Source organism: Vanellus vanellus, assembly GCF_965231255.1.
Source record: "Vanellus vanellus genome assembly, chromosome: 1".
Classification (NCBI taxonomy): Eukaryota; Metazoa; Chordata; class Aves; order Charadriiformes; family Charadriidae; genus Vanellus; species Vanellus vanellus.
In genome coordinates, this window is record NC_138905.1 from 197,064,304 (window position 1) to 197,091,274 (window position 26,971).

The window sequence follows — 26,971 nt, forward strand, 5'->3', positions numbered from 1 at the left end:
ACATTCAAAACTCGCCTGGACGCCTTCCTGTGCAACCTCATCTAGGTGTTCCTGCTCCAAGAGGGGGATTGGACTAGATGATCTTTTGAGGTCCCTTCCAATCCCTAGCATACTGTGATACTGTGATACCTTGTATTTCTCAACTTCTTTTCTGGTAGTTCCTCTGTCGTTCACCTGTTGAGCATTCAGTAAATGTGTTTATAAGGGCTAGCTCTGCTGTATGAATCAAATCCTAAATTTCAGCCTGTGGGAAATGTGTTTTGAAAAAGTTAGGCAAACATCTACTGTCTCCTTGGAGGCAGCTTTGATACCAAACATATGTTTTTCAGTGAGATGTATTTACACTGGAGAAAGCAACTTGGCACCAGCAGCTTTGTCTTATTAGCATCTACTTTCAAATGGTGTGTTAGATTGTTCACACCTCGTATGAGGCTGATGCATTTTTTGTTTGTTTCAAATTTTCTACATTTATTAGGTACCTTCCCCAAACCTCGGTACTGCAGAGGAGTCAGACAGGACCACAGCAGATATTCGCAGGACTGTTCACTTAGACGAGGCAAATGCTGCACAGCTACAGTTCTGTGGAAAATGCTGTTTCTACAAAACGTGTGTTGATTTTTCTGACTTCTAACATGTAAGAGGAGATGGTCGTCCCAGTCAAAGGCCAAAACAGGCATGTTTAGAGAGCGCTTCATTCAGAAGTTTATTTTGTGAGGTGACCGATACCCCATGTAGACTGACTGGTTCAGCTGTAAATGTAAACGAAACGAATCCCACCCGTGCAACGTACTGTTAGACAAACTCAAAGTTTGTTTTGTTCCATGCGCCAAAATCTAGTATCTTGATGATTGGGAATATCGAAACATTTATTTTCAGTTAAATATAAAAATTAATCACACATTTTCAACGTTGGTTTGTTCTTTTTTTCGTACTTTATGTTATTTTGACTTTTCATTATTTATGACAAAAATGTTACCATGGAAATTTTTATTTTCTTTTGACTCTTCATTTTCATTTATCCTATTCTGTTCTTGACACGAGTCTCTTCTATGGGACTGCCTTAGCCACTGCTGAGGACATTCATGTCCTGTGACAGGCATGTCCCTGTGGAAAAAGTTTTCTGGATACCAGGGCACATCCCTTCGCAGTACAGATTTTCAGCTGACCTGCACTTTATGTTCCTAGCCACCTTTAAAATTATAGCTGTTTAATTAACCACTCACAAAGAACGTTACTTCTTACACCTAATATCTCTTCTCCAACATAAAAAAGGCAAATCATATTATCTGCAATTATGAGCTTTACTTTTTTTTCCCCAGAATGAAACAGAGTAAGTAAATTTAAGCAATGAATAGCCCTAACAACCTGTTTTATTAATTCCAATTATATTTATTTCTCCTCTGAAATTAATAACGTCTTCCAAAGTGTTAATGCATCAGTATTGTGTTTGTAGAACTTCTCCAGGAAAGCTAATTGATTCTGAAATGCCAAACCAATAAGGTTTACTAATTGTTTCCCCTGCAAAACCATTAAGGTAGCTGTGCTTTTTATTACAACCGTGTCAGCATCTCAAAACAAATTGAGGACACTCTCAGGGGTAAAATATTTAGCTACATAATGTAGGCTTTTAGATAAAGGCAGTGATGAGGACAGTGCAGTTAAATACCTACTCTCTAATTAGGTTCTCTCTTAAAAGGAGAAGTACATGAAAATACAAAAATTATTACAGTTATTACAGTAAGGTACAAGTTTAATGCTCTTGGTTACTAATACTAAATCAGCTTTCTGACAAAGCCAGATCTTCTTTGTAGAAGAAGATCTGTAGAAGCCAGATCTTCGACTCAACTTTTCTCTTTAGCTCCTAGAAACAACTGAAAGGCAAACAAAAGGTAGGTTTTCTCAGGAAAAGAGTTTCACTCTTCTTAAGTATACTTTTACCTTTGAAGTATATAAACTAGAGTCATAAACTATATCCATTCCTTAGGCACTACACTGTATGTTCAGTATGCCTTGTTCTGTAAGTTAACATTACACTTACATTATAATATCTCCAGAATAATAACATTAAGAAGTTAACGTTGCAAACGTCTTTTTAATAAAAATTCCCACTTTGCTAATGTCTTAGAAGAACAGTTGATGTTAAATCATCTCTATTACCCAGTGTATAAATCTTTCAAAATAACACATGCACGTGTTACATGGATAGCTAGCTGATCTGTGTTATTCTGCTAACAGTAACTACACAGTGTCCCTTTTATTAAAAAGTAGTAAATTTTGGTTTCACTCTTATGCCCAAGATCTAAAAACCGTAATGCATGGCGCAGAAACAAACCCAACCTTTCAGGTAGGTATCTGAGAAATGTAACTGATTTCTGTTGCATTATTGTAAAAAAAAAAATAAATTAGATTAGGCAACAACTGAAATCACCAGTAATCACTAGTGGCACTGTTCAACATCTCCTGCCTTATAGAATCTTTCTGTATTCACCTTTTCCTCTATGTTTCCTAGTTTTTACTTGTAACACCAGAAGAACAAGGTCTGTAATTATAATTAAATCAGTCTCCAATGAGTCACTCTCTGGCAGCTAAAGAGGAATCAGGAGAAAAATAATCTAATCTTAAACATGAATGGTATTTGCTGGAGGGAAGGGAGGAAGGGAGGGTGTATGTAATTTTTTTTTAAAGAGGAATGTAAAACTTGCCAGGAATTCATTGCATTTTTTTCTTAAATTTTTTTCATAACCTCGTGCTTTATGATATAGGGTGGCTGCCGAAACAGAGTACCTTGGAAAATTAGTGCCGTATTGAAATCACCTGTAAATACATATTTCCCTGTGTATGCAAAATGGCAGGTTTCAGGTTTTAATTACAAACATTGTTAGAGGCAGAACTGACAGCAAGAAAAAGACCACCTCTTTTTTTTGCATCCATTATCCACTGGCATCAGTTCAGAAATTGTAAACATCCGTAGTAGGCACCTGAGCATCCTGTACTGGTGGAAGCTGCAGTCCTTGAGAGCCACCTGCACAGCCTCTCCTCCTGGCATAGGAATCTACCACTGGCGGCTGTGAAATGCTGAGCTGAGGAGGTTTCTCAGCTCCTCTTCCTCTCTTGGAGCCCACGTACCGCCTGCGCATTTTATCCTCCATCTGCTTGAGATCCGAGCTTGGATTACACTTTTGAGAACAGGCACCCAGCTGAGCAGTGGCTGTTGCCTTTGCAGTTGCAGATGTCGTCTTCATTGTAGCATCTAGAATGAAAGTCTCGACGAGGCTTGTAAGGTCTTTGAGGCAAGGATTGTCTTTTCATCCTATACATATGCGTAGTTTTTCACCTAGTTTTTCATATATTGTATGTTCCCATACAAAAGTGATCTCATTCCTGGTTGCATCCTGAACATGTGGTGTTTTGTAACATAAGTGATAAAAAATAACACTGTGTTAGTGGTAAATTGCTCCTTTCTCACTCTGTTGTCTTGAATTGGTGCTTTAAAATTATGTGGAAATTATGTTCTCAATAAGTACTCAAAACTACTGTGACTGTCAAAAAGCTGGCAGGTAACATACAGCAAAATCACAATATGGGATCAAAAACTCTAAGACTTTTGGATGTAAGAGAGGTGGGTACATTCTGGTAGCAAATGTGGAACAACCCTTGCGCAGAATGTAATTTGAGTCTTTCTTTCCTTCAGAACCGTTGAAGATAAAAGTCATCATAGAATTGTCATTTGTCTGACTGATTACTTACTAAAACCAAAATGTTCTTGCTAGAATGCATTTTAGTCAAGAATGAGCTTGGGTTTGCCTAAGATTAGATTTGAACTGTGTTAGATTGAGCTCAGAGTGACGGTGAATATTGCAATAAGTAGTAGGGAAAATTCAGTGAGAAATCAGACTGCTTTCTGTAAAGAGCATTAAGAATGTTAAGCATGAAGACCAGAGGAACTCCAGGTAGTGTATCATGATGACACATACACCCAGTGTTTGCTGCCTGATTGGACTCACATCGCTGTGCGTTCATACTGAAGGGATGCTAAGGTTCTGAAAGATAAAAAAGTCAGTGAAATAATGATAAATCCTTAAACTCACAGTCAAATTAATTTATAGGTAAGGCCTCTCCTCCCTTCTTAAATCATCTGCCTACAATTACATGTTCTCATTCTTTAATCATGTATATGATAAGGAGGCTTGGCACAGTGCAGGGCTGCTGTACTTGATGAGCTGAAATACGCTGTCACAAAGTACATCCTTGTATCTGATTTTATGCTGTTGTATTTGGTTTAGTGTAAACACTTAGTTATTTAAATTAATATTTTAATTGAATGTTTCTTCTCTTCATCAGCAGTAAAACATTAATAGGTATTTCTAGTGACAGATGGGTTTTAAAGACAGCCTAAAAATACTGGAGGGCCCTGAATGTGAAAATGCAAGTGGCCATTAAGCCACAGCTACTGCTGTAAGGGATGAAACATTTGAACTTACATTAACAAGCAGATCAAAATTCCAGATATTCTATAATAATTCACAGCAGATCTCTAGCAGCTCCTAGTAAGGTTCTATGTATCTGATAGTCTCCTTCAAGCTCTCATGAGTGTGGTAGGTCCTAGATTAGGTCAAGACCTAGCCATCAGTCTTGAGGTACAGCTAATCATAGAATCATAGAATGGTTTAGGTTGGAAAGGACCTTAAAGATCACCGAGTTCCAACCCCCGTGCAATAGACAGGGACACCTCTCACTAGACCAGGTTGCCCAAGGCCACGTCCAGCCTGGCTTTGAACACCTCCAGGGATGGGGCCTCAACAACCTCTCTGGGCAACCTGTTCCAGTGCCTTATCACCCTCAAAGTGAAAAACTTTTTCCTAATGTTCAATCTGAACCTGCCCTCTTCCAGTTTAAAGCCATTCCCCCTCATCCTATTGCTACATGCCCTAGTAAAAAGTCCTTCCCCAGCTCTCCTGTAGGCCCCCTTTAGGTACTGGAAGGCCGCAATAAGGTCTCCCCAGAACCTTCTCTTCTCCAGGCTGAACAGCCCCAACTCTTTCAGCCTCTCCTCATAGGAGAGGTGCTCCAGCCCTCGGATCATCCTCATGGCTCTCCTCTGGACACGCTCCAGCAGGTCCATGTCCTTCTTATGCTGGGGATTCCAGAGCTGGATGCAGTACTCCAGGTGGGGTCTCACGAGCGTGGAGTAGAGGGACAGAATCACCTCCTTTGACCTGCTGGCCACACTTGATGCAGCCCAGGATATTGTTGGCTTTCTGGGCTGCGATCACAGAGTGCTGGCTCGTGTTGAGCTTCTCGTCAATCAGCACCTCCAGGTCCTTCTCCTCAGGGCTGCTCTCCAGCCATTCCCCGCCAAGCCTGTATTTGTGCTTGGGATTGCCCCGACCCAGATGTAAGACCTTGCACTTGGCCTTGTTGAACGACATGAGGTTGGCTTGGGCCCACCTCTCCAGCCTGTCCAGGTCCCTCTGGATGGCATCCCTCCCCTGCAGCGTGTCTACCTGGAAGAAGAACCTCAGACTTTTTCCATCAGCTGTCAAGCAGCCAGTGGCCTTTGAAAACTCTGTTGCATGAAGCTACAAGCTTCTGTGGCTAAACAGCTACTGATAATTATTTAAAGGTCCTGTCCCAGTGCACCTGCAGTATGGACATGTCCTCAGCTACGTGTCACTATGAATTGGAGCTCAGGAAGCAGGATGACTATAATGTGGCATCTCTCTTTTCTTTTCATGTCATTACCCCATAAAGTACAAAATGATTGCTCCAACTTCTGGGTCTTGTAGGAAATCTACCTAGGACATACCACAGCTGAGTGTCTAGTCCACCAAAATCTGCTCTCATAATCCACTGCTAATGCTTCTGTTGTCAGCCACTCTTGCTGGCAGAGCTCTCCTCCAGGCCTGTTCTTGGAAAGACATTTAAGTCCCACAACAGAGCAAATCTGAAGTGTTACATTTTTATTCTTTCTTTTATTTTTTTTTATATTTTTATTCTGTTTATTATTTATTCTTTGGAGAGCTACCTAAGTCTTGGTAGAACTTCTTCCGTTTTTTTGGTGTAAGTGGCAAAGGGAAGCATGATTCGATGCCGGTTGTTTTCCAACATCTACCACAAAAGCACACTCACGCAGTTTAAGCGCTTGCTCACGTGGTTGTTTCACACAATTGTCTCCAGAACTGTGGCTATCTTGGTTACATCCAAACTGCTCCCCAGCAAGTCTGATCATTCAGATGGAGTTCCTGGTGAAAAGTCCTGCAGCTTTTGCCCCATCCGTGTGTCCAGGTGCCGCTGACAGCTATCATTCTCAATACAGCATGGAGGACCCCAAGGAGTGGGAAGCTGGTTATCTTACAGCTGTGAAACTTTGGGAGAGCCACCATCACATCCCCAATAGTATAAGGAAGCAATTACTAATCAAATATACGTCTCCATGCTGAAACAAAATTCAAGCTGTAAAGGTAGAGAAGCATCTCAGCATCCAGTTTTCCAGCAGCTGGTATCACCAAGGTTGTTGACAGATGTGCATTTTGACAATAGTCCAGAAGCCCAGCCAGAGGACATAGGAAGCTGAGATTCCTTTCTTGCATTAATGAGTAGGTTTTGCCCACTGAGAGGCCCTTTTTGAACATTTCACATTCTAATTCTTCCTGGAACATTCGAATACACCAATTAGGAAATACTTTTAAAAGAAGAATAGCAATAATGTCTTCCTTGTGTTCAGATGTTGTGTAGTGAGTTAGTCACTACGGTTGAGTAAAACTATGCAGAGGATAGATGTGGATCAGTAGGTGCATCCTTTGCTGTTGTGTTTTTCCATTTTCAGAGCTGACAGCAATAATTTTCACTTTAAAAGTTTATTCTTGTTGGACCTGACTTTCAGTTCATATAAATCAGACCTACCTTGATTTAAGACCAGCTGAAGCAATGGTGGTTTTTGTCAAATCAGTACTTCTCAAAAGATGAATAGTGCCTTAAATCTAACTGTAAAAACAAATCTCATGCAGTGGCCATTAACTTGAATTATGAAACGGAAAACAGAGAAGGATGGTGTTTGTCTCACAGTGATTAAGGACAACAAGGTATCCAAGGTGATAGAAAAATTTTCATTAATTCTGTCAGCATTCAGTTGTAGTCCATGATATCCATGTAAGCGGTATAAAAATTATGCAACAAATATTGTCATAAATGTTAGGCAATACTTTGAAATATTTCTTCTTATTTTAATTGTCTGAAATTTGCCTAATACCACTGGTTTTGGAATTATATAATCCTAAATTCAGTTCAGATATCATACTGAGCTACCGAGAACACTAACACTGAGAAGTTTGTGGAGATTTCCACTAAAGGATCCTTGAATATTTTTAGGAAGGTCATAGTGCTTAGCTACAAAAAAAAAAAAAAAAAAAAGATAAATGAAATGTTTGTCTGCATTGCAGAGAAGCATAAAATCCGTTCATCATATAGGAGCATAAGGTATGGAGATAGTTCTGCAAATATATTTGTTTTGGCTGTCCGTGACAGCTGAGAAATAATACATGCCAATTTTAAAACCCCTCTGTGGGAGTGTAGTTATTTTATTCTATTTCAAGAAGTAAAGTATGTCTTTTTTTTTTGCTTTAAAATAGCTTGAGTCAGTAGTACATACATCTAAATGAGTTTGAAGCTGCTTTAGGCTATGCAGGAGTGTGTGTGTGTGTGTGAGAGCGAGCGAGCGAGCGAGAGGGGGAGAGAATTCGAGCCAGCCCCTAACAAATCTCTGCTCTCTTCAATGCATAAATTTTGTCCATAATTTTAAACATGGAAAGATGCAGAAAAGTCAAGGTGTTCATGCTTCTGTATAGACATTTTATGATATCCATATGACAAGAAATCATAAATGATAAAATATGGTTATGGTTGTGGATATCCTAACACCTTTTACTTCTGGCTTGCAGTTAGGCTTTGGACATGTGTATTAGTAGCGATACAGATGCAGAAGTTAGAGACCAAACTGATTAAGGGTTTGTTCTGGACAGCAGTAATCCAAGTGTCACTACAGGAGTGGAGATGCTCATGACTAACTGAAGAACATCCATTCATTTGTTCAGTGCGTGCTGCGCTGACTTGCTGGAGGTCACAGGTTAAGGCAGCAGCACCTTCAGCATATGGGCACACAAATTTCTGCTCTCTGAGAACCTCATCAATTTTTGAACAGAAAAAATTAGAAAGGTGGGTGAATCAGAGGCATAAATATATAGGTATGTGTATATATATGTATATACTTATTTGGGGAGGGGAAGAGCAGGTGATTATGGTTCATACGTTATGTGTGTGGTAGTGGAGGCTTCCAGCTCCAGTCTGTCCAGACTAAGTTGAGTCAAATGTGACCCAACACCACAGTTAGTGTGTAAAAATAATTGGGTATAAGCATATGCTTAACATCAAGCATTAAGTCTAAATCATTTCAAACCATACATGCGTGTTGGTCTTTTGCTGCATTACGGCCCTCATGTTCTTAGTTCACGTGTGCATATGGGGTTCTCAACTCCTAACGCAGCACAAATTCCCACGGCTTTTCTCACCATGGGCATACTGTTCGGCATAATCTCAGCAGGTTAAGGCAAAAGGTAAGGCAAACGGCTGGGAATGGAGAACTTTGAAGTTGTTTGGGTGTTTACGTGGTAGGTACCAGAATTGCACCTGGGCATTTGCTGACAGCAGAAGAGACTGTGAACCCCACTGCAAAGGGAAATGTATACTTTTCTATGAAAATATGAACTTTACAACCATCACACAAATGCAGGGTCCTTTATTTATACAGGTTGAAGAGTGGATTTTTGAACATAACCAGCGTTAAGTTGATATACTTCACAGCTGAGTTGTTTGTTTTCCTATGGGCTACACCAGAATTTACAATGGAGTGGTCATCTCTGAGATGTCTTGTATGAGTTGGCTGTGGATGTGGTGAGGTGGTGAGGTAGATGGCATCACCTTACCTGGTGCTGGTGATACTGAAAGACATTGTGTTCTTTCTTAGAAAGGGAGAACTATGAAACCTTCCAAAGGGAAAGAGTGTCATTTGCATGGGAAAAGAAGGCATGAAAAAGATAAGGCATAAAAGGCATAAAAGCAAACTGATAAACAAAGACAAAACCACACAGGCAATCAAATACAAATTGATCAGAAATTGAAAAGGATTTGCAGCAGGTTTCCAATACTGAAGTGTTGTATAAAGATTAAAATCTATAAAGTAATTACAAGATACAAACCAATCAGCTCTGCTTCTCCTAAGGGCATCAGCCTTTGCTGGGACACTAGAAGAAGCAGAGATGCTACCTAACATTTCCCGACACGTGTTCTCAGCAGCAATGCTTTTGCTATGCACAATTTCTGTAATTTTCAATAACTCTTTTGAATAAAATACTTTATTCTTCACTTTCCTCTGCTTTGTCTTTTGGTGAAAACTGACCGCTAAACAAACCTTTTTCGTTTTGTGTTTCCTCAAAAAGCATAAAACACGGACCAAGATTTTAACTGATTGCTGATACATCCGTTTACTGGGAAAAGTGCGTTTTTGGTTGAAGATGTATTACAATGATTACTTTTATTGACTGTCAGGGAGAATACCTGATACCCACTTAGAGCCGAGCCATCCTGAAATGTTTCTGTGGACACTCGATAGTGAAAACAAACAAACTGCTGCTAATGGCAGTCTGAAGTTCATTCCCAGCTGAGCGCTATGCTGGGCCAAGCTAAAATAACACCCCAGTTCTAGCCAGAGCTCGCAAGGCTCGTTTTTTATGTTCTGCCATGGATTACTGCTAACTGCTGTTTGCTTTAGAAGTCACGCATTTCCCATAGCGGGATAGCACAGTCCCCAGCTTTCATGCCTCTCTTTGTTGTTGTGTGACCTCTTGTACCTTTCCCACTTAATTTTATCTTTAAAATAGATATAGCACTTCTTCCCACTCAAGAGGGTAAAAATGATAGCAATGTGTGACTCACTGAATTGTTCCAGGATTGTAAAAAACAGGGACTGCTCTCGCTTCTCACTTCTGTCTGTCTCCATTTGGCAATCATTGCTCTTCTTTTTGTCTTTCTTCCTCCCACCTCTGCCCCATCACATTTCCACCTGACCCCCACACATATATTGTGCCAACTGTGTTATCTCCAGTTTTTATTCATGTCTTTGTTTATACAGAAGCATAACTGGTTATCTTAACGCAGGACTGAGCATTAATTGATGTTTACACAGTTCTGAGCATGTTGATGTTAGTCCTGCTGCAGAGCCGAGAGTTCAAAATGACTAAGAGCTCCTGGGACTTGCCAAAGGTAAAAGCATCAGAAAGAGGACGTTTTTTATTTTTATCAGAACCAAATTTGCTGAGACGTGGCAAAACTGCATCCTGTAAGGAAGTCATCGCAGGAGGTGGGTATTGGGAATGGGGCAGGATGAGCTGAACATTCAGGACACCATGTAGACCAAACTTGGGTACATGTTCCTCAAACTGATGCCTTGGCTAAACGCTCGAGATTGCCTGCACCTGCGTCGCTGCTGACTGTGCAAGAGCACAATACCAAACTGTCAGGTTAGATTTTAATTAGATTTAAAAATATCAGCTACTATAAAAACCTATTTAAAAGCACAAAAAGCGGGAAGTGTTATAGAGAGTTTGTGTAAGTGAAAGGAGGGTACACCACCGTGTTTTGCTGGGTGGGACTAGGCCGGTTTGGCTGCCCTGGTCACCTTGAAGGGACGAGGGGCATCTGTTTCTGCAGTGGGACATCTGTGTTCTGTCTCACAGGTATATCCAGCTGGTCAAAAAGGGCAAAATAATGACAACAGAAAAGCTGTTGTCACAGCTTGCTTTGGTTAGAACAGGGACATCCATGGACATAATTTAGAATCCCTGAAAATGTAATAAAATTACCATTGATGCATTACAGCAAAGTAACATTCTGGAGTTTTAAGCATCTGCATCTCTGAAAAAAATACTTGAGTTTTAATTGATCAGTGCTATTTTAAAAATTCATTCCAGTGGCCTCCAAAATCATGGGTATCATAAAATCTTTGAAGGTGTATAAGATATCTGACCTTATTATATCTTTGGGCCCCTTTTTCATGGTTCAAAATAGAGATATTGGTAGAAATAGTTTTTCTCTTCTGTGAAAATTTTTGTCAGTTTGTAAAATTTCCTCATCTGGTTCAAGATCACATTCCAAGACCAGGTAAAAATGTTTTTTTTTAATTTCTTATCATCTAATGTAATATAGTTAGATAAATTTTAAAGTAAACACAGTTTAAACACAAAAAGGTGTTTTTTCATTGAAAGCTATCAAAATGAAAAATTTCAACAATGCCAATAATTTGCTTTTACTCATTTGATAATTTGCTTTCTCTGTTGAAAAGTTGTGTCAATTGAATTTTTAAATGGAAAAAAAAGGTGTAGAAAATTTCCTCGATAATTGCTGTCTCCAACGTACCGCTTCTACTGATTCTGATATCATTTGCTCTCGTGCGTCGGTAGGATTTGTGGATCAGTTGCAAACCACAGCAACATTTTGTTTCCGTAACGTGAATGGTGGTATCTGAGCTTGCCTGCGTATGTTGTTTGGCGTGGGCAGCAAGAAAAAGAGTCTCTTCTCCACACACAGGGTTTTCACTGTTCATTAAATAATAAGAAAAGTTTCATGTTCAAATTTCGACTAGTGGTACTGTGGCCAAATGTAGGAGACCAGATAGGTAGATCTTCGGGGCTGCTGCTTCAAACTGCCTGTAATGTTTGCAATGTCAATGGTCTGTTGTAGCCGGGTAGGGGGTTAAAGTCCCCCTGCAAAGACCACTGCGGAATAGCAAATAGTGTCATGTTATCCCGCAGAGGGAATCACAGGAGAAGCAAAGATAATGCAGAAACTTCTTTTTGGTAGAGTTAATGTTCTGCTGCTTTAGTTTCCCATTTGTTGAGATGAGCGGCAGTGCTGGTGGAAGATGAGTAGGCATGGCCAGCTGAGCCACGGGGATGAATGGCATCTTGCAATCTGATGACAAAATGAGCAACTGGGCTGATTTAATATTTTAACAAAAACCGTAGAGTCACACCCTGACACTCACTGCAGGTGGGTGCTCCTTGTGTGCTGCAACCAAATCCTCCTCGATAAAAATTTAGGTAGAACCTGTATTTGCTTGACATTTTGAAATCGTATTAGCAGCTGCTAGAAGTAAAATTCTCCCTGGTCTGTTAATGCAATATATTTTTTAAATTAAGTATGATAAGTTACAGTTACTAAAATGCACATTTCTTTGCCGTTAGTCTTGTGGCTCGTCTTCCTCTGATTTCACTTGGAACATTGTTGAAATGGTTTTCGTTGTTACAGACTTTCTTATCGCCCTGCTCCACTTACTCTAAACCTTCTTCTTTAATAAGTCATTCAAAAGTTTTCACTGTAAAATAGTTTTCAGCCAGTTTTATATTTGATCAAAGCTTTCAAAACTACAGCAACATGAAATGTCACTTTACTTTCTGGACTTTTATCAGACAGAATAGATACATTTTTTTAGCAAATAGAAGAAAACAATTGAATAAATGTTTCTTTCTGTGTCAGTGTTTTTCAAACCAGCACTGATATTGGTGTAAAAGTTGAAAGAAATATTCAGAATAAAGAAAACGCATTTTGAAAACAACATATTTTTTTTCCAATTAAAACACTAAACTAGGGAAAATAATTTCCAAATGTTCATTAAATGTTCTTTAAAGCTGTGCACAATGATTAAATACGCTTTTATATCCGTAGGCAATATTAACAGTATTTCATCTTTTTAGAATACAACTCAGCATATTAAGTCTAGGGTTTTCAAAAGATATTTCTGAATTCTTCTGGATGCTTGAATCCCTTAGGCTCATTTTAGAAATATCATAAAAAAAATTTAGAGTTCAATTTTCTTTGCACAGGATTAAAACATTCTATATGCTGGATCTTCAGAGAAACCAGGAAAAAAAAAATATTATTTTGCCAGTTTAAAACGTAGAAATCAATTAGAATCCCTAAATTAGACTTTCTCCATGTCAGCTGCAGAGAAAGCCAATTTGTTTTGTTTCTTTCCTTTCTTCACAGCCCCTTGAAACTTTGCATAGCTCTCAGGAAAACAAGGTGAAAAGGCTTAAAATGTCTGTGGAAACACTGTCTGTGCAGTGCTTCTACAGAACTGGACTTGTTTATGATCATTTTGGTTTGTTTTCGATAACGTACTGGAGTGCAGGTTAGCAGCAAATGTCTCAATGAGCTATGCTAGAACAGGGAAGAACTTTAGAAATCTGTTCAAGTTGCATCAAGTTTTACAAATATTCATTTAGAAATCTGGCCAAATCTCTGCTTTGCTGGGGTACATGTACCCATTTATTTCAAGTAAGCAGATACGTATTTGGGCTATGCATGTCTTTTTTGTGGTAACTGGAAAAATATTAAATATTTTCACATGTTTGTACAGCTTCAAAAATATGGAACATTATTATATTTGAGGATACCTGAAGGAGCTGTCTGTCACTATGACAGCTGTGCTATAAGCTAACATCGGGAAAATAATTTAATATTAAATTGTTTAGGACAGGTGTGTACAAGAGAGTGCTGAGGGACCCTGCAGAGCAGACTGACCATGCCAGTCCTCTGTAGCACTTGGCCCTGGCTCTCCCCAGTGCTCTTTGTGGTCTCCTGGGCTGCTGTGACTCAATTGTTGTTTTGCATGTGGGATCTTTTGTGTCCGTGTGAAGTGAAGGCTGTGCTGCAAGCAACAAGGTGAGGGGTTTAGGGAATGGACACATGCTGCATGCAGCACAGTATGGCATGAGGAGGTGATTCAGGGTATAAAGGTTGCAGAGATGGTGCTGGAGGACTCTGCAAGGTGGCAAGAAGCAGATCTAGAGCAGGGTCTACCTCTATTGTGCCATTTGGGAGTGGTCTGCAATCACTTAAACTATGTTAAGGTTTGACTTGTAGATTGTTAATTGGAGCAGTTCAAAACAGATCTAGGGCTGACCCAGAGGTTACGCAGTGTGGAAGATCAAGGGCTCATAAATGCACCGTGGGCTTTGGGTCCACCAAGGGCACTCTGTCCAGTCCAGTAACAAATTCCCCACTGAAGCTGATGTTTAAGTGAGGAACAAGATTGTCTTGATCAGTGCTGTGCATATTCTTAACATGTACACTGCTTTAAAATACCATGATGAAAACAGCATAAAACCTTTGATTTGTTAATAATGTTTTCTTATTCCAAATATTAAAAAAGTCTAACAAAGGGGACCTGGACCCAGGTTTCCCCACTTCATAGAAGAAAATAGAATCATAGAGTGGGTTGGGTTGGAAAGGACCTTAAAGACCGTCTAGTTCCACCCCCCCTGCCATGGGCAGAGAGACCTTCCACTAGACCAGGTTACTCAAAGCCCCATCCAGCCTGGCCTTGAATGCCTCCATGGATGGGGCATCCCCAGCTTCTCTGGGCAACCTGTTCCAGTTCCTCACCACCCTCAGAATAAAGAATTCCTTCCTAATATCTAATCTAAATCTACCCTCTTTCAGTTCAAAACCATTACCCCTCATCCTATCGCGACACTCCCTGAATAAAGAGTCACTCCCATCTTTTCTGTGGTCCCCCTGTAAGTGCTGGAATGCTGCAATAAGGTCTCCCCGCAGCCTTCTGTTCTCCAGGCTGAACAACCCCAACTCTCTCAGCCTGTCTTCATAGGAGAGGTGCTCCAGCCCTCTGATCATCTTTGTGGCCCTCCTGTGGACCCACTCAAGCAGCTCATTGTCTTTCTTACACTTGGGGCCCCAGAGCTGGACGCAGTATTCCAGGTGGGATCTCATGAGAGCGGAGTAGAGGGGCGGAATCACCTCTCTCGACCTGCTGGCCACACTTCTTGTGAATGAGCAAGTGGACTTGTTTGACTGCAGAGTGGGGAACCACTTACCCCTCTTTCTTTCTTTGACCCCATCAGTCGTGAACACTTTGCAGTACAATAGCTCAGCTTCAATGGAAGAAATTGAGAATTTCCCCTTCCCCGTACTTTCTAACCTGATGAGGAGACCAACGTGTTGTGATGCAGCAGGTGTGAGGCTGAATCCCATCCGACCAAGAAGATCTGTCTTCCATGCTCCAAGTGACTTCTCTAATAACACTCGGCTGCGTATTAAACATGGCCTCCAAGAACACCTCTGCAGTGGCTGTATTTTAAAGGAAAATTATGAGCCCTGTTGTCAGCCTTTGAAGATACAAAATAAGCACCTAAATCCAACAGAGGTTTCAATCCTGTATCAAAGATCAGTGCCAAGTCTGTGAGAGAAATAGGATTTCTGACACAGTGGCCTCAGCAGTATTTTCTATGGGATAACTTTGATATTGCCATTGTTCTCATCTGACTAATGCTCTCCAGGGAACTTCCAAGTGCAATCCAGACTGAAGATCTCATTGCTGGGGCCGGGCAACTTCAAGTTAAGGCTGACATTGCTGAGTGTCATAATATTACTTCCCATTTTGGGCTATCGAATTTTATTTTGAAGTAGTAGCTAGGATTTTCTTTCTGTCTGTCAGCATCTTTCTGAAAGGATCTAATAAACCTGCTAATCACATGATTGAGTTTTGCACGTGGATTGCTGGTTTCCTCCTTTAGAACTGTCTATATGTCGCTTTAATTAAAGCCTAGCAGATTATTAAATCGGTAGAATGAAGAACCAGCAGGATTTTCAGCCTTTATACTTCGCAGGAACTTTTCCAGCTCGGAGTGCTTTCCTTCTGTATCAGTTAACCAGTAAGAAGTCCTACAGATTTATTCTTTTTTCCTCTGAAGGAAGAGTTGTGTTTCGGAGTGGTGCTGCTGGTTCTGCTCACCGCAGAATGTAAGTGTGCAGAATCCAAAGCCTTTTTTATTAATAGCAGATGTCAAGTAGTCCTGTCAAAATGCCAGCATGTATTTGATAGCAGTGATATTTTTGATACTATATCTGTGTTGAATAAATTCTCTGGCTTTTTATTAAACATCCAGAAGAGTTATTTGCATGTTGGACAGATACGCTAATTACCTTTTTTATTTTTTTTGGAGGGTGTGATTTCCTGAGAGTGAATGATTACAGTTTGACAAGTACTCTGAAATATCAGTGGCAGATTTGGACATACTTGAAATTAGAGCATAAAATAGCTAATAACGAATAGGAGTTGATGGGGAAGAGGGAAGCAAAAGACTTGGATACAAAATGGTCTCTTTTTTTCTTTTATATGGTATATAGTATTATGGGATTGGCTGGCATTGCAGAATCCCTGTGCTGTTGCAAATTAAAATGGTTTTGAAGTTGTTAAAGTCAACTATTTCGTATTCATCTTCTCTGTCAGAAAAAAAGCTTTTATGTGACAATAAGATTACTGGGACATCATTAAATCATTTAATCCAGTTGTTTGATGAGTTCCATGCCCTGATCACTTATAACCGTGAAAGATTATGTAAACATCAGAGAAACAATTTTTTGATGAGTGTGTTTATTTTCCTGGTTGAGTCTATAACACTGGTGTTTTGCTTCTACCTTCATTTCCACTTAATCCAATGAGTGCATTTGAGTAATTTGTTTCTACACAGAATACCTTTCAGGAAAATCGTTCAGGTTCTTTATAAATGCACTATATTCACCTTTCAACCCCTGATAGTTCCACAGCTTTTCTTCCCTCCTTTGCCCTGTGCCCCAAATACACTTTTTCACATGCATGTCTCTGTAAGTGGCTTTAATGGGATCATTCACGCACTTAAAGTGCGTCCCTGGGTTTAAATATCTGTTGAACGGAGTCGCTATTTTCATCTCTCCCTACCAGGTTCAGATTCAGATTTCTAACAAATTCTCCGGACATCTTGTTCATCTTTACAGGACCCATAAATTTAACACTACAGACTTGGAGACTATGTTTATGGGGCATTATGAATGTGAGTCAAGGACCAGTCCCTCGCCCAAGGCCAAGTGGCACTGGGTGTCCCCTCATCCCCACTGCTGAGGGCACGCTTTCCAATAGCTGGCTTGCTCTGAGCAGAGCTTCCCAGAGCAGTTCGTAACAGAGGCAGAGCTGCTGAGTCAGGTGGACAACCAGGTAACAGAATAGCGGAATTTTCAGAGTTGGAAGGGACCTCTAGAGATCATCTAGTCCAACTCCCCTGCTAAAGCAGGATTGCCCAGAGCACATTACTCAGGACTGCATCCAGGCGGGTCTTGAAAATCTCCAGAGAAGGGGACTCCACAACCTCCCTGGGCAGCCTGGGCCAGTGCTCTGTCACCCTCACCGTAAAGAAGTTTTTCCGTGTATTTGAACAGAACTTCTTATGTTCTAACTTGTGCCCATTGCCCCTCATCCTGTCACTGGGAACCATTGAAAAGAGCCTGGCTCCATCCTCCTTCAAGCCACCCTTTAGATACTTGTAAGCAATCATAAGGTCTCCCCTCAGCCTTCTCTTCTCCAGGCTAAAGAGTCCCAGCTCTCTCAGCCTTTCCTCATAAGGGAGATGCTCCAATCCCTTAATCATCTTAGTTGCCCTTCGCTGGACTCGCTCCAGCAGTTCCCTGTCCCTCTTGAACTGGGGAGCCCAAAACTGGACACAGTATTCCAGTTGTGGCCTCCCCAGTGCAGAGTAGAGGGGGAGAATGACCTCCCTTGACCTACTGGCCACACTCTTCCCTATGCAGCCCAGGATTCCATTGGCCTTTTTGGCAACAAGTGCACATTGCTGGGCCATGGATAATTTACTGTCTACCACGACCCCCAGATCCTTCTCCTCCAAGCTGCTTCCCAGCAGGTCCACCCCTAACCTATAGTGGTGCCTAGCGTTATTCCTCCCCAGGTGCAGGACCCTGCACTTGCTCTTGTTGAACTTCATTAGGTTCTTCTCTGCCCAGCTCTCCAGCCTGTCCAGATCACGCTGGATGGCAGCACGGCCCTCTGGAGTGTCATCCACCCCACCCAGTTTGGTATCATCAGCAAACTTGCTGAGGATACACTCTGTCCCCTCATCCAGGTCATTGATGAATATATTGAACAAGATTGGACCGAGTATTGACCCCTGGGGGACACCGCTGGTTACAGGCCTCCAACTTGACACTGCTCCATTAATCACAACCCTCTGAGTTCTGTCACACAGCCAACTCTCAATCCACCTCGCTGTCACCTCATCTAGCCCACAACAATTGAGCCATGATGATTGATCATTACAAGTTTTAGAAACAAGTTTGTCCATTACAGATGATATAAGCCCCAAATTGTGTATGCAAGGATTGCAGCTCCTTCTAGCCATTCTGACTCAGAAACAGCACAGTCACTTGAAGACTCAATTTATTTAGGCCTAATTCTGAGGTCAGGCTGGCTCCTGTGAAGTACAAGGTAGACATGCATTTGAAAATCCAAGTTTAGCTGAAATCCATGAAGTTTGTGAGTTTTGTAATACGGCACAGTTCTGAAGCAGAAATGCTAGTCAAGACAGACCATAATTGTTTCCCTGTATAAAGAGAGCGTAATCTACATGCTTTTTGAGTACCACCCACATGTGGATCTGAGGGTCTACAGACAGTTTAAGCTCTAGGAGGGCCCATTCCACAGGACTGAATCTCAGTTCCTGGAAGAGCCGTAGAGACACAGATCTTAATTCAGTTGCCTAAAGATTGCTTTCCAGATGCTTTAGTGTGAGCTGCTGAGTCAGTCACCCGGGTACAGTGCTGTGGCCTCATCAATGGCCATCTTTTATTTAGCAGGGTAGATGCTGAGCTTCACTTCATTGCAAGTTGCCCCTTGCATTAGCTGCGCCGCCGCCGCCGCTGGACTTTGCCTGATTCACAGGACTGTCTCATCCTGCTCTGATCATAAAGCAGAGGGATGTGCCACACGGGTGGGCTTCTTCGGAGCTTTTGCTCGTGTAGGTGAACGTGGGATGGCCCCGCTGAGGCACAGGACTGCCGAGGGGGGAGGAATGGACCCAGTACCTAATACATTCCTGGTGTCTGCCTGCTGCTTTACGTGCTTCAGCAAATAAAACGTGGTTATATCAGCAGAGTGTATTTGTCTTTGGTTTCTGTTTGACACTTCCACTTGCAAAATTGCTACAGCTGGAGCTGTAAGCAAATGATTTCTTTATTATTCATAGCAGCAGGTGCTGCAACAGCCTTTTGGCTAGAGTTGTACTGTAGGTCCATGGTTTCTATATATTTGATTAGATGGTGCCATGCTGCTCAGATGGGATGCTAGTCCTCCAATACATGCATTTTGTTATACAATCGGTTATATAGTGCATTATCATTATTATTTCCATAAATCACTTTAGTTGGCAGCTTTCTGTTGCAGCTTGGGACTGTTCCAGCAACAATTTGCATCCTTTTTGTATGGCATCCTAAAAAGATTTTGGAAGTTAACATAGCCTGGGTTTGATTTTATAGTAGCTGGTGCCCTTCTGGCTGCACTACAACGCAGAAACCAGCTATCCAAGCAGGATTGACATATTTATTTTGATTCACATATTGTTTATGTATTCTTCAAGAAGTGCATATCCCAAGATTCAGTATGGCACTTTAAGCACCCGCCTCCAGCGTGCTTATGCCAGCATCGTGATGCTAAAAATCAGGTGCCTGTCCCCAGCCAGGGTGATTGAGAACAACGCGGCTCGCTGCATGCAGAAAGGCAGCCCAAAAACCTGGCACGCTGATGTGGGACCTGCCTGTCCCTTGGCAATCGACACAGCATGGGTCTGAATTTCCCAGTCCTCTGTGGAAGCAAGATGCTTCTGCTTGAGCCCTCTCCTGAGGGCTCAGCACCAACTCTTTTTAAGTGATGCTGCTAGAGAAATTTTGGCTCGTAGTGCTGTAGTTCTGCTCTTTACTCATTGCAGAATGGGCCAATGTATAATGACATGGGAAATAAGTTGAATTTCCTCTTCAGCCAGAAGGAAATCTACAGCACATTCTCCCTTTCTAGGCTGTAGAAGACCTAGGGGGGAGGCGAATCCTCCAGCCTCTCTAAGAGCAGGAACACAAGAGGTGGACATGAGGGTCTTTGCAGGTACCACAGAGCCTGGCACTGGTGGGCCCTCACTGGGGAAGGGGCCTCAGCTTCTGTCTCTGTGGACTTTTCGCCATCACCGAGCTAAAAATCAAAGGGGAGCCTGGATGAAATCTAAACAAATCAATTCAGTCCAGGCAAGCGTACAGCAGTGTGCAGGAGCCAGAGCGGGCCTCCACTTGGAACTAAAGCCAAGCTACAAATTGCCAATAACAAAACCTGGTTTGGACTCAGCCACTCGTTATTTTCCCATCTAGAAGTGACCACCTCACTTGGGCCCTGCTGGCTAAAGACAGGCTGACTTCAGCTGCTCCTCAGGCAGACCTTCAGACTGAGTAGGAGTCTTTTTTACAATGAAATTGCCTTGCAGAAGGGAAAACAACTGTCGTTTAGCTGTGCTTGTTCCTATTATTAAGAGAGATGCTTAACCAATTTGGTTCCATGCTTAGAGGAGGAATTTTCCAACATCTCAGTGAAATTCTTCACTAAGTAAAAAGTAAATAAGAAACGTGTTTTTATAGACAGATTGTTATGAAGGCTGCAGAGGCAACATTTACTGGAGAGATAACGGAGCACTTGGTGCATGTGATGGAAAGGTGCAGGTGGTTGCCCGTATGGGGACAAGCAGATAACAAGAGCAGGAAGTGTGTCACTGCAAGGTACAGGAGCGGCTGCCTTTTCAGCTGGCAGCAGGCTGGGCACTTCACACCTGTGAGTTCACTGGTATCTGGAAGAATCAGTTCAGCCTTCTGTTTAATTAAAAAAAATAAATTGGGTGCAGTTTCACCCATTATACGAGTTTCATGTACAGGCTGCATTGCTCAGAAAGTTGATGGATGTGTCATATGGAAGGAGAATGGGTGATATGCATTGAATCACTGATTTGGGCATTGCAAGCTATTAAAAATAAAAGTAATGGACCAAGAGGTACGCCCGATATGACATTAGTGGTACCACTTCCAGTCAGCGTGGCAGACCTGAAGCAGGAAGATGAAAAATATGAAGAATGTGACATGGCGAGTCAGTTTGGCCATGTCCCTCAGACAGAGCGACCCTCTCCTGGTCACAGATGAACAAGCACCATCATTCTACTGCTTCGACCTGCTATAGCCACAGTGTCTCTGCTTCCCACTTGTCAGTACCGCTGCCCACATGTGTCTCACCAGCAGCCTGAGTGCTGCCTCCTCAAGCCCCGCTAGCATCATCAGACAATTTCAGGGATGTTCCAGTGTGCTGGACCTCTTGTATCCTTGCAGTACGTACCCTGCTTGTGCCAGAGACTGCTCCTAAGCTCACTCTTGCACGACAGGTGAACCTGGTTTGGGAAGGGGCACCAGGTTGTCCTCAGCAAGCAAAACAAGATATTCCCCATGATTTTTATTGAAGAGCTCTGGATTTTATGCCCTGTTTAAAGTGGTGATGATGTTTAAGAATGAAGAATTAAGAATTTACTGTCATCCTGAAATGTGGAATTTATTTGAAAGAAAAAAAAAGTATAATTATTAAACAAAAATTAATTTATTTTTTACAGGTGCTGTGTCAGAAGCTGTGTAAGGAAAAAGCAGGTAAGACACTGCTTTACTTCTTGAAAGTTTCTTGGTGGCTTGTGTAGACACGCATGCGTCGACAGAGGACCCTCAAGAATTTCTGCTGTTCTCAGTTTCTGTTATTTCATGCCATTGCTATCATCACATTGCTGTTCCTCATGACACAGTGGTGCAGGACTTAGGTGGTTCTTAGGAAAGCTGATAATACAGCAACTTTTGACTTACACCTTGCAAGGTGAGTACTGGAATAACAGGGATAAACCCAAGTATTTATTATTGGTGTCAGAGTGGCGCTGGCGGGCACAGGGTGAGTCGAGGTGAGGTGTGCCTGAGTGCTTTTTCTGGCTCAGTGCTCACACCGCAGCCGAGTCTGGGGAAGAGGCTCGTGGCTTACCAAAAAACATAACCCCCTTGTCCCCAGTGGCAGAGTCACGGTGCCCGAATCGCTACCCACTTAATGCAGTTGTCAATATTAACAGTATTGGTGAATTTGACTATTCTGGGGCAATTATTTAGTTACAGCTGGCATTCTGCGAGGCACCAAGATCAGAGAAGTAACCGGAATTAAAGGAATGGTTACCCTGAACCCCACGTACATTAGTGAGCCAGGGGCTAAGGAAAGGTTTGGATAGACAGATAAACACACAGAGATCCTGATTCAGCAAGATACTTAACACGCAATTAAACCCGCATTTGACAAAACCAATTCATTGCAACGGGGAGTAGCAACTGCTTGGATGATTTGCTTAATTGAGGGTAAATGTTCTTATTAAATTGTAATGAAGCACAATTAAGAAATACAGAGAAAAGAAACTGCTTCCCAGAATGTGGGTTACGGGAATTTAATAACAGCCCCACAGTTTTGCAAAAAGAAGTGTCCCCAAAGTCTTAAGTGAATCCTCATTCCCACAAAAGCCTTTGCCAGCTAGAAATACTTCACTCATAAAACAACTGACCTCTGGAGTCACCTGTTTCGACTGCTTTTTCTGTTTTGTTAGTCAATATGTATGTAGTGTGTGTCAATTAAAATGAAAGCAATTGGACATTGCTGTTGTAATTACCCCTCTGTCCCTAGATGACTTTGCATCTTTTTTTTTGGCCTGAAGGCCTGGTTTAAGCCAGTTTGCTAACTCAGCGATTTCTTCCTGCCCCGAGTAGCACCTGCCCCTGCTCTAAATTGCATCCTCAGTCCTTTCCAAGGGCCACCTTAACGCCATTAGAAACAGATGAATGAAGCCTTTCGCAGCCAATGTCACCGATTCAATGGCTCTGCTGGCAAACGTGCTGACTTAGCAAAATGCCAGCAACCCTGGCCTGGAAAACTCAGGTCTCCGTCAGCAGTTTCGCCCTCACGTACTTAACATCAGGCCAACAAAACACGAAGGCTGTTGAGCATAGTATAAATATAAGTATTTTCATTCAAGTTCTGCGCGCGTTAACTTTTTCTGCTTTATGGGGTGTATGTGTATTTATTCCATGGTGGTATTTGCCAATAAGACATATGCCTGTGCTTTTCCAAAGCTAAACAAATCCCATCGATTCTGAGATTGATTTAGCAATTGTTTTTAATGTTTTCGTTGCTTTGATCAAAACCTCTCTGTGACACTGAAGGCTTGCTTTATAAAGAAAAGGGAAACACATCGATGGCACAAAAATTTTAAATAAAACTGATTATTTTAGCGGCAATCCCATTCTTTACTATGATTAATTTTTGAATTGTTTTACTTTTATGATAACATTATTTTTGTCACCAAAAGAGATAAAATTTAGCACCCATCTTTACAGTAGAAGATGATGATTGAAAATTTGATAACTCCAGGTATGAAAGAAGTATGACAGGTCATTTTCTGACACAGTTTGGTCACTGAGGTGGAACTTTAATCATGGAAATCTACCATATGATAGAGCTGGTACTAAATTTATCATTAAAATGCTTCTGGCAGAAAATGCCCATTTGTTCAAATGGAACCATTTTGCAGGAAAAGGTTAGCATCCATTAATTTCTATTGCAAATAATTTCTGTAAAATAAGTGTTATGTCTCACATGAGATGTTCTAACAGTTTTCAAAGTGAGAAGTTTTGATTTTTATTTGGCTTTGAAACTTTTGGCTTTGGAATTTGTTACATTAAAGCATTGGGGGGCGGGGGGGTGGGTGGAAGAGAATACGTGATTTCAATTAGAAAATCGGCCGAATCTATGTCTTGGACTGAGGAACAGGGTTCCTTCTAGATTTTCAGTTCCTAAACACTTCTGATACTTCCTCTTCTTTCTGGATAAGAAGTTTTTTTTTTCTGTTTTGGAATTTCTCACATGAGAAGAAGACCCGTCCTGCCCATATCATCTGTATACGGAACATAGCACTCTTCTGCTCAAGATCATTTTCTGTACCACGTTCCTCTTGCGTTATCCCTTCTTATTCTTTCTCATTCCCTTTTGTTATTTCCCTTTCTTCTCCTGACCTCGTTCTCGGGTCAGTGTGGAGAAAACTCTCTCAAACCAGAGCTCTCCAGGCCCACAAGCGTAGTGTGGAGTAGTGGTGGGTCAGCACCCTGCCCTCCCCACCATACAGCATCAACCATTTCGGATGGAGATGGCCCCTCTAACCCCATCCCAGCAGGATCTGGGGACACGCAGGGCAGCTCAGAGCTGATGCAGCCAGGGGCAGGGGCTCCTGCAGCCCTTTCCCAGGGCTGTGCTCTCCTTGGCCGTATCCAGTCATTCTCCATATAAGCTGTATTTTTGTGTGAGAGGAAAAAAAATAAAACACAGCCCTTTGGACTGCTGTTATCTCTCTTGCTCTTTTTTTTTTTTTTTTTTTGAACAAATAAATGCAGTATTTTGGGTCTTCCTTCCATTCCCTGGATTTCCAGTGAACACCTCACCATATGTTAAGCAGAACACCTGAAATGTGTCCTAAGGAAAGCTGCAGCTGCACGGACTGCTCAGCCACCCCAGGGATACCTCCTTTGAAGTACCAGTATTGCTGGCAGTGTTGCCAGGCCTAGTACCGTTATTTCCAGAAGTAATAACACTGGTACTGGTGCATGCACTGGGAATAATAATGTTCTGAACATCAAAAAAAAAAAAAAGTGCATTAGGAAAAAATATTGAATAGAGGTAAGATGTGTCTCTAGAGGCATGAATTTATTCTGCTTTCTGTTTTCTTTAATAGTGGCAGGGTGCAGCATGGGCCGGTGGCTCCCTGGGGACCAGGGACAGACACAGGAACAGAGTCAGACAACAGCTCCAGGATGGCCAGGCAGGTCCCTGGGGACAGGGATGGGCCAAGGATGGGATGGGATATCAATCTGCAAGTTGGGTCCCATGGCCAGGCAGGGCTGTGGCAGAACTGGAGAACAGCCCTGCTGCAGCGTCGTGGGGCTGGGATGGACAGCCCTGGGTTGGGCTGAAATGGGATTCCACAAAGACTTGGAAATTTATGTATTTATATAGTTATATAATTGCACACTACTAAGTAAATGCAATGTTATTAGGAGTTAGACATATGTTGCAAACATGGTGTCACCCAAACCCTTTAAGATGTAGTTAGCAAAGTGCAAAGGACAGTTGTAAGACTGAATAAGCACTTCGGAGTGGAAAAGTTGCTTTTCATGTAGGCAGGCTTGCCCTTGGTCTGTAGGTTAGCAAGTTGTACATTGGCTCAGTGTAGAAGCAGTAGACAGGAAGACAATTCACACTCGTATTCCTTGTACTTGGTGGCATGAATGAATAAGTTTTATGAATATGTAAAAAATCCCATTCTGTGGCTTTACCAAGATCTGTGAAAACACCAGCTTCATCCACTGAGCCCTACTTTCTTTCAGAAGGAACACAGCTATCCGGGTGGTAACTGCGGTTCCAACCATTAAACCACATTCCTGCTGTCATTAATAAATGATGTCACCAATAGGGCTGCCCCAGTCCCATCACCATGCAATAGACCACTCTCTTCAAGTCATTATCATCAGTGCTTTTCTTCTCATATTGCCAGGTACATAACACCAAACCCAATCTGCGCCACCTATCTCTATTCTGGACTTGTAACCCAGGAGGTCCTAATTGCTGCGGTACCGCAGAGAACACCTTGGTTAGCTGCTCCTTTTGCCACCAGGTTGCTGCTGGGTTTTAGACAGCCTGCGGTAGTCACTTTTAAAACCCGGCTGGCTGACGCTATGCATCTTTACTATCTCCTCGTATATCTCTTAGCAAAAATCGTTCTATCCAGCTCGAGCATTCTAGCTGCCTAATGTATTTTAAAGTTATCACCACGTAGCTCAAGATGACTAACACAGAGCACACTTCATCACGAGTAGGGAAGATGAGCTTTTACTTTGCTGACAAAAATTTGAAGTCAGATTAAAAGCTGACACATCCTCTATTTTAGTGGTATATATGAAACACTAAATATAGCAGCGTGCTTGTGTATTTGCTGATGCATGGTAATGTAGTCTGTAGCAGAACAGCAACGGGCTGGCAGGGAAGATGGTGCACTGCAGTAATACGATAAAATCCTCATGTGACCTTGGCCATTCCAGAAGTACTCCGTGTTGACTGATACATTACAAAATTCAAATAGAGGCAGTTGTGGTCCCAGGGCTTTAACGAATAGCCTGATCCTGCAATATTTGCCTGGGCATAATGCTTATTGACTTAAAGGAGAGGTCTCCGTAGCTTAAGAAACCAGAATTGTGCTATACAGCAGCTGTACATGAACAACTGCCAGCAAAGGGCCTGATTCGGGGAACCGAGAGGGAACTGCAACTCCAACTGGCCCTTGTTAGAAACTGCAGGCGCTTGATTCATCGCAAGATCAAACCCATGTACAGTAGTTCCCACTGACTACATATTTTTGTGTTTCCTTGGTCATATAACGTTTTATGCTCATGTTTGTATTTTACCTTTACCGCAGTCCCTGGGCAGGAGTTACGTGTTGATGGCACTATGAACAGGGAAACGGATGTGGCTCATTGAACCATAACCTGTTCTGGGATTTTCCTCTTGCTCGTGGGGAGATGGGGAAGGTGATCTCTTTCAGCCTTTCCCTTGCCATGGATGCCTGGCAAGTGTGCTGGCGGTGGAGCTGAGGCTGTGGCCATGAGCTCCCTTCTCCCATCCTGTGCAGGGGAGAGCAGCAGCTGGGTTAGATGTTCTGCAGTCCCGCCCGAGACCTAGGTAGTACTCACATCTCTTGCTGTCATTACTCCAGCTACAAGAGTTTCCCCAAGATGAGAACCTGACCTTAAATAACTGGGGAAAATAAAACATCCTCATCCTGCGAGTTTCCTAGAAAGCAGAGTGGGGTCACTTTGACACGTTTCCAACACGAAGTGGAGATGCTTACTTTGGACGGAAAAACGGAGAGGCTGTTTTCTTCAG

General features: G+C 42.0%; 1 protein-coding gene across 1 annotated transcript in view; it reads left to right on the forward strand.

The window, feature by feature from the left end:
- The window catches only part of STARD13 (StAR related lipid transfer domain containing 13), a 314,488-nt gene that overhangs the window by 121,951 nt on the left and 165,566 nt on the right, over window positions 1–26,971 (forward strand). Inside the window, exon 5 of the mRNA XM_082484956.1 lies at window positions 21,579–21,612. Within this exon, the coding sequence (XP_082341082.1) occupies window positions 21,579–21,612 (34 nt within the window). The remainder of the gene's footprint in view (window positions 1–21,578; window positions 21,613–26,971) is intronic.